We start from the raw sequence: 7,500 nt of genomic DNA, 5'->3' as shown, positions 1-7,500 counted from the left end.
TTACATGCGTTTGAAATGGTCCACTAGCAATAAATATTCATTTCTCTTCATGCCAGACATCAGAAATTGTGTCGGCCTTCAAAATTCACGAATGGATATTCGATAAGGACCCCAGACATGTTAGCGCAATTTTTTTTTTTTTTTTTTTTTTTTTTTTTTTAAGATGGACGAAATTAGCATGAACTGTGTCAGGTTCATGCAGGGAATACGTGTATCACAGAGACGCAATCATAATGAGCATATATGTATACAGTCACACGCATATATATATATATATATATATATATTATATATATATATATCTAGTGTATATATATATGTATATATATATATATATATATATATATATATATATATATATATATACGTATCTATATATATATATATATATATATATATATATATATATATATATATAGGATCATGGCATGATTAGCGTATATATTTATTATATGTATCCCATATATACGCATATATATACCATATATATATACATTATATACACATATGTAGTGCATATGTATGTGTGAGTTGTGTGTGCATGTGTACATACACAAAGCGGAGAGCCACAAAATATTCACATGTAGCATATGTAAATTTCTTTTATATCAATTTCTTTTCTTAAGTGTGGCATTCATACGATGACACATCCACAGATCAGGCATTTTTTTCTATTTTATGTTTTTTTTTTATGTTTTTTATTTCATGTTTTTTTTTTATTTTCTGTTTTATTTTCCATTAGGTAAAAACTAGGAAGTAGCACTCTTAGCTAGGCTTAAGAAATCTATTGAAATAGACGATATATCCACCTAGAGTTTAGAACAACGTGTACACTGAGAGCGAATGCTAGGCCTAGTTAAGGCGCTTTAGCTCCACTTAACGCTATCTAAAGAGTTTCTCTGTAGCGCCTCAGTGGCGTGGTTGGTTTGGTGTTTGCTTCTCACCTCGGTGGTCGCGGGTTCGATTCTCGGCCATTCCACTGAGGAGTGAGAGATGTGTATTTCTGGTGATAGAAGTTCACTCGCGACGTGGTTCGGAAGTCACGTAAAGCCGTTGGTCCCGTTGCTGAATAACCACTGGTTCCATGCAACGTAAAAACACCAAACAAAAAATCAAGAGTTTTCTCTAGGGCAGTTGTTTCCAACTTGTGGGACGCGCCCCCCTGGGGGGCGCTCATAGGGCTGGCAGGGGGGAGGGGGGACGCCAATGCTTTATAAAGGGGATAATTATATCTGAAATCTATTGATTATGATGGAATTCAGATTTTCAAAATATTGAGAAAATATTTCAGATATAAACATGAAATTTAGTTGTCTAGAGATATATAAACTATTTCAAATTCGATATTAAGGAATTAATATATATATATATATATATATATATATATATATAATATTGTGAATTATTGACATGTGTCTACTATGCCAGTAAATTACAGTATTTAAGGAAGGGGGGGGGGGGGGAGCGCGCAGATAATGTGCCATTCAATGAAGGGGGCGAGAACTAAAAAAGGTTGAAAACCACTGCTCTAGGGAAAATTTAGCTAAAACGTCAACAGTGAATGCGTACCATTTATTTATTTTTTTATACATAAATTATTTCCTTTATTTACTGGGACGGGAAATGTCACATAGGCCTACATACTTGAAACAAAGACGACGTATAGTCTCAATTTTTTATTGTATAAAATTAAAGAAAATATACAGCTCTTTTTTTTTTTCTTATTTCTTATAAAACATCTACTTGGATCTTCATCTGTACAAAGAGACTTGAAAAATCAGAACTCAGCGTCAACAAAATATAAAAAAATCATCTTTTTTTTTTGTTAAGGACATTTAAAAAATATGAAGTATAATATGATTGAAAATATGAAGTATATATGATATTGTCACTTCACAGGTTGAATCTTTGTGGAGAGAGGCTGACAGACGGACAGACAGACAGACAGACAAACAGAGACGGGGATTTAAAACCAGTATGAAATATTAAACATATGTATATATACACATAGTATGTGCTCACGTGTGTATGTGTACATGTATGACAATTATATACAATTATACACGTAAATCTGCCTGCACCTGCTTCAAAGACACAATAAACAGATTGCAAGAGAGACAAAAAATAAACCAGACTGACAGATGGACAGGCAGGCGAACAGACAGATAAAAAAGTAGGAAAAATATTTAAACCTTGATAAAAAAAAAAAACAGTAACGAGAAAGGAAAATAAATATAGGCGCATATTCCCACAGACGTCATATAAACAACCACAAAAAAAGGTGAAAAAAAAAAAGAAGAAGCATTTCCTCCACAGCCTTAGTATATAAGTTTAACCCTTCCATCCGAAATCCTTATTCCATAGGAGCCCATATATTTTTTCGTATCAGGGATCTTCCAAAGTCCTTCCTTAGAGAAGGGGGGGTATGATGGGCACGTGGGGTATGACCTGGGGAATGACCTTGAGCACGGCAGGTGGGATGCCCACTTGTATGGCAGGTTGAATTGATGCGCCGGTTTCTATCCAGGGGGTCAGGTCGATTGAGGGCAACACGCTGCTCTTGCAGGGCATACGAGGGTTGCTGTAATGATAATGATAAGTAACAATGAATTTTGAAATATGTAAGAATGTTACTTCACCTCAAGTAACATAGCATATTTGCCAGATGTTGCCTGATAACGAATACTTGCCAAATAGCCCTAGACATAAATCAGGGGTACATTTTCTGAACTTAACATCTACACCAGGTAGGAGTAATAATAATAAAGAATACTAATAAATGATAATGAATTATGAATTATGATATGGTGTTACTTTAACTATAAATAACATGTTATAGTTGCCAGAGGTTACCTGACTTGTGGTTGCACACGATATTGTTACCAAATGTTCCTAGACTTAAATTAGAGGTAGTACCTATTCTTAGCTTCATATCTACATTAGTTAGGTGTAATTATAATAACAATAGTAATAATAATAATTCATGAACTACTTTACCTTCGAGCCACATGAAATAGTTGCCAGATGTTACCTGACTTGTAAATGCACGTGACATTATTGCCAACTGTCCCTAGACTAACTATATTTCTGTGGATTATCACAGTTACTAAACGACTTATTAAGCAGCACCAAATCTTAAATTCCCTTCCCCAGAAACGTTCTGAACCTAATTAAAACTGAAGATGATGATGAATTAGATAAATAAAATGAGCTTCAATGGTAAAAATACTTACATGCGGTGGTCAGGCAGTACGAACGGATAGACCTGAGCTGTAACTATGTTGTCTGTGTTGTCACACAACAATCTGAAGAGCCTCGTTTGTCTTATTGACTGAAGTTGTTCTGTTGTAAGAAGTAGTAAATTTGATGTTAGTAGGCATCATAAAAATACTGAAAACAAATAAATTGTTATTCATATCACTGATAGCTAAAACGCAACTTTAGCTTGGGAAGCAGAATGCTACAAGCTAGCCTGGGAACCCAGTAAGGAAAGCAGTTCAGTATAGAACAAAGATATTGCAAAAATGATGAGAGATTTTGTACTTCAGAGAACAGAAATATGAAAGGAAAAAATGTTAAGTTACAGCCAATGAAGTTGTGAAGTTTGCTGTAGTTATACTGGATTTTACTTTACGCTTCAATGCTGAGATCAATTTTATTTCTGCTAGTCACATTACTGAATACGTCATTCCTAAGCTAAACTGGTTATAGTCACCGGGTGCAAGATTGAATGAGCTATATCAAAAACTAAATGTGCGCACCTACTAATTGTAATATAAGTTTTTTTGGCAATTTTGGGGCAGTTAAATTTATATGAGTATTTAACTGGATATAAGTGCTAGTTAAACTGGTTGTATTTAGGACTGCTTGATATGGACTGGATGTACCCACGGGTCATAAGCTAGTCTGGTTTTTTTTTTCTAGATTTATGTATATATTTAACTGATTATGAAACTGGTTAAACTGGGTTAAACTGATGACAACATAAATGAATGTTATATTTTTCATGTTGCTGAAGTTACACGAGTAAAATGACTCCAAATAAACTTCAGTAACGGTTTACATTGCTGATCTTTAAAAATACTTAGACTATTCACTATAACCCGCAAAGTCTGTATCCAGCTCAGACGCGAAGCCAACTTTCAAAACAAGCTGCGATCGAACATGAGATTTCTGAAAACAGAAGCAAAGAGAGACTTCCGAAGCTCTCGAAGAGCCCTCACTTACTCGGCGTGAACGAAGAAGGTTGACCTGGGAGCTCGTACCAGTACCTGTCGCCTCTCCTAAGGCGCTGCATCTGGGTGGCCACGATGCAGGAGAGTACAGGACCCAGAAGGGATCCTGGAAGGGGGCGCTCTGAGACTCCTCCGCTCCAGAGGTCGATGTCGTCCACGGAACTTCGTGGTAGAAGGGAAGAAGAATATGCGTTATTTTGACGTCTTCAAAGTTATATACATATACATATGATGTATATAATGTATTCTCATGTGCCTGGATGACTCAAAAGGCCTGACACCCAACTATCACTGTGTGAGTTCGAATCTCGATTTGGAATGGAGGCTTTGTAGTGAGGAAAAAAAATATCACAGAAGAGTGAAGAAATCAAGGAGTTAAGAGGTCATTAGGGCTATTACAATTCTATATATATCTGTCTGAGAGTACTTGGAGGTAGCCGAGAGTATACCTGAGATTTACGCTTACCTGTAGATCTGCGAATATCTCAAAGCAGTGATGTTGGTCATAACACTTGCCAAGTCAGCAAAGGAGTGAATTGGTCTGAGACCACAATATTCTCTGTAAAGAAAAAAGTGGTTATTATTGTTATTATTATTATTAAAGTATTCCTCTGTACTGTCATGATTTCTCTACTGAATTCTACAGGCGAAATTGGATAGTAAATATTCTCCATCACTCATTCAAGTGTTACTGACTGACGTGGTTTGTGACTCAAATATACCTCCATGCTCCGTAGCCGGGTACCCCAAATTCACGCCCCCTTTGGATGTTGAAGGCGACCAGGTCAAAGCCGAAATCGTCGTTGGGGTCAGCGAAGAGGAAGTTGGTGACCTGCAATGTTCAATTGCATGTTGAAATGCCCCAAAAGAGCTTCCATATATTGCATGTCAATGCAATTGCGTATATCAGTCCGCAATAAGAAATTCTACCCATGACAAGCACAAGCAAAATGGTTATTTTGTAGCTCTCTCTCTCTCTCTCTCTCTCTCTCTCTCTCTTCTCTCTCTCTGAGGATAATCGTGCCTAACTGATAAGCAGTGACAATCTCAAAACCTATTTAGCCACGATTTTGCTTTATTAAGTGAATTCTCTCTCTCTCTCTCTCTCTCTCTCTCTCTCTCACCTCCTGCGTGATTGCGTCATCCATAGCCTGTGCAGGTTGGTTAAGCAGCCCAATGAAGAATTCGTCTAATACACCTGGTCTGAAGAGATCGAAAGGCTGACGGATGGTTTTGTGAAGACGTTTGGAAGCTGTCAAGAAAAAATGTTAAAAACGTCAAAAAAAAACTGAACAAAAACGTAAAAGAAGCATCACGTAAATAACGTAAATGATATGATTATTAAGTTCTACCTCAATAGTCTTCTTTTTTTCTTCTCACGCGGTCAAGAAAAAACGTAAAACCCGTAAAAAAATTATAAAAAGTAACTCGTAAAAAAAGTGAATTATATTATTATTAAGTTCTACTTCCGTAATCTTACTGCTTTTTGTGATTTCGTTTAGATTTTGCCAGATATATGTAAAAAAAAACAGTTTTTTTTTATAGTTAACTACATTATTCAAGGTCTCAGTTTCAGTACTGGAGGAATTAATTATCTTATTTTGAACCTCTATAAACTATCTAACAAAGGAGGAAACTTATTAAATAGATTTCATAAATGCAAAGTTACGTTGCAAGCTATTTTAAACTTAAAGAAATAAAGATAAAACCATGGTCAAGAAGTAGCCAAAAAATTGCAAGATATCTCAGACGTGAAAGTGTTGCCTTGGAGTAACCATTACAGAGTAGGAACAAAATGAGACATAAACAAAACATGGAACTTGTCGCTACCGATGAATTTGTGGGAGGGGCTCCATCTTTCGATGGCGGAAGGCAGGAGAGAGTGACCGAAGCGGAAGGCAGCTGCAGAGAACGAAGCCGAGATGGAAGGATCTACGGTTGGGTCGTATCCGTCCCAGTAACCCTGAAAAGAAAACGCATTGTTAAATTCTTTGAAAAAGACGAGAACAAACCTGGTTTTTATGTGCAAATATTTTATCAAGGTGTTTAAATACTTTGATTAAGATTTTGTGATGAAATACTTCTTAGTCAAAATTGTTCTTGCCATTTTTCGTTACGTATATTTATCGGTTCCAGTAACCCTGAAACGAAACGCGTTGACAACTCTTTTAAAAAGACGAAAACAGACCTCTTTTTTGGGTTTAATTGCTTTATCAAGTCTTCGTAAACATTTCAATAAGGATTTAGCGATGGAATACTTCCCAATCAATTTGTTTATCGGTATTTTTCTTTATTTTTATTTAATACCCACCTTCGTCTCCAAGAGCAGACCGAACTTGCGCATGACGTCACGGCCCAGAAGCTGCGGGAGGAATTCGTTGTAGGTTACGTGCTGGATCTGCGCGGCCACGATGCGCCGAGTTTCCTGAAAAAAAAAAAAATAAATAAATAATATACATCATAGAAAGAATAAATGGATTGACTGTTACGATTTTCTTATTATCATTTTTTATTATAATTATTATTGCCTATTGTGGATTTACATTGTGTCTGCAAAGATAATTCTCACTGTTTGCTCGATTTCTCAGTTTGGATGACATTGAATTTTGACTGAGCTTCGGCATTGGAGACAATAATAGATCCTTCCCGGAAGGACGAAAGTCTTCAAGCGGGCTCTAAAGGACAATGAAATTACAATTTCAACTTCTAAATGAAGCCATTAGAGACATGATACGTACCTCAATGGTCTGGCTAAATCACTGCCCGGTAATAATAATAATAATAATAATAATAATAATAATAATAATAATAATAATAATAATAATAATAATAATAATAATAATAATAATAATAATAATAATAATAATAATAATAATAATAATAATATTTACTGAGCGAGATCTCTTTCTGTATTTCCCTTTACTTCCTCTTACTTCTTTCTAATGAACACCATATTATTTGGAAGCTTGAATTTCAAGTCAGTGGCCCTGTGTTGGGCTTGTTCCTTATGAATAGGGTCCATCTTCTGAATAATAATAATAATAATAATAATAATAATAATAATAATAATAATAATAATAATAATAATAATAATAATAATAATAATAATAATAATAATAATAATAATAATAATAATAATAACAACCTACTTACCTGGTATAGTCTTTCGTCATCCCAGTGTGGGTTCAGGTGGCCCAAGGTCTCTGCAATTCGGTTGTGTTCTCTCATCATCAGCGTATGGGCACAGGTGAGGATCAGCTGTTCG

At 35.4% G+C, this 7,500-nt stretch overlaps 1 protein-coding gene across 2 annotated transcripts in view; it reads right to left on the bottom strand.

Annotated features, from left to right (window-relative positions):
- Positions 1-1,661: 1,661 nt before the first annotated feature.
- LOC135214399 (chorion peroxidase-like) overlaps positions 1,662-7,500 on the bottom strand; it is a 34,022-nt gene continuing 28,183 nt past the window's right edge. For both annotated transcript variants that reach the window (XM_064248666.1, XM_064248667.1), the window contains exons 10-18: positions 7,389-7,500; positions 6,547-6,660; positions 6,066-6,198; positions 5,360-5,487; positions 4,958-5,067; positions 4,702-4,794; positions 4,228-4,397; positions 3,234-3,342; positions 1,662-2,581 (exon numbers count right to left, since the gene is read on the bottom strand). The exon at positions 7,389-7,500 is cut by the window's right edge and continues 16 nt beyond it. In XM_064248666.1, coding sequence (XP_064104736.1) covers positions 2,410-2,581; positions 3,234-3,342; positions 4,228-4,397; positions 4,702-4,794; positions 4,958-5,067; positions 5,360-5,487; positions 6,066-6,198; positions 6,547-6,660; positions 7,389-7,500 — 1,141 coding nt within the window. In that variant the 3' untranslated portion in view covers positions 1,662-2,409. The remainder of the gene's footprint in view (positions 2,582-3,233; positions 3,343-4,227; positions 4,398-4,701; positions 4,795-4,957; positions 5,068-5,359; positions 5,488-6,065; positions 6,199-6,546; positions 6,661-7,388) is intronic.

Source organism: Macrobrachium nipponense, chromosome 45, assembly GCF_015104395.2.
Source record: "Macrobrachium nipponense isolate FS-2020 chromosome 45, ASM1510439v2, whole genome shotgun sequence".
Taxonomy (NCBI): domain Eukaryota; kingdom Metazoa; phylum Arthropoda; class Malacostraca; order Decapoda; family Palaemonidae; genus Macrobrachium; species Macrobrachium nipponense.
The sequence above is the reverse complement of the archived record's forward strand: the minus strand, read 5'-3'. Positions and strand labels throughout refer to the sequence as shown.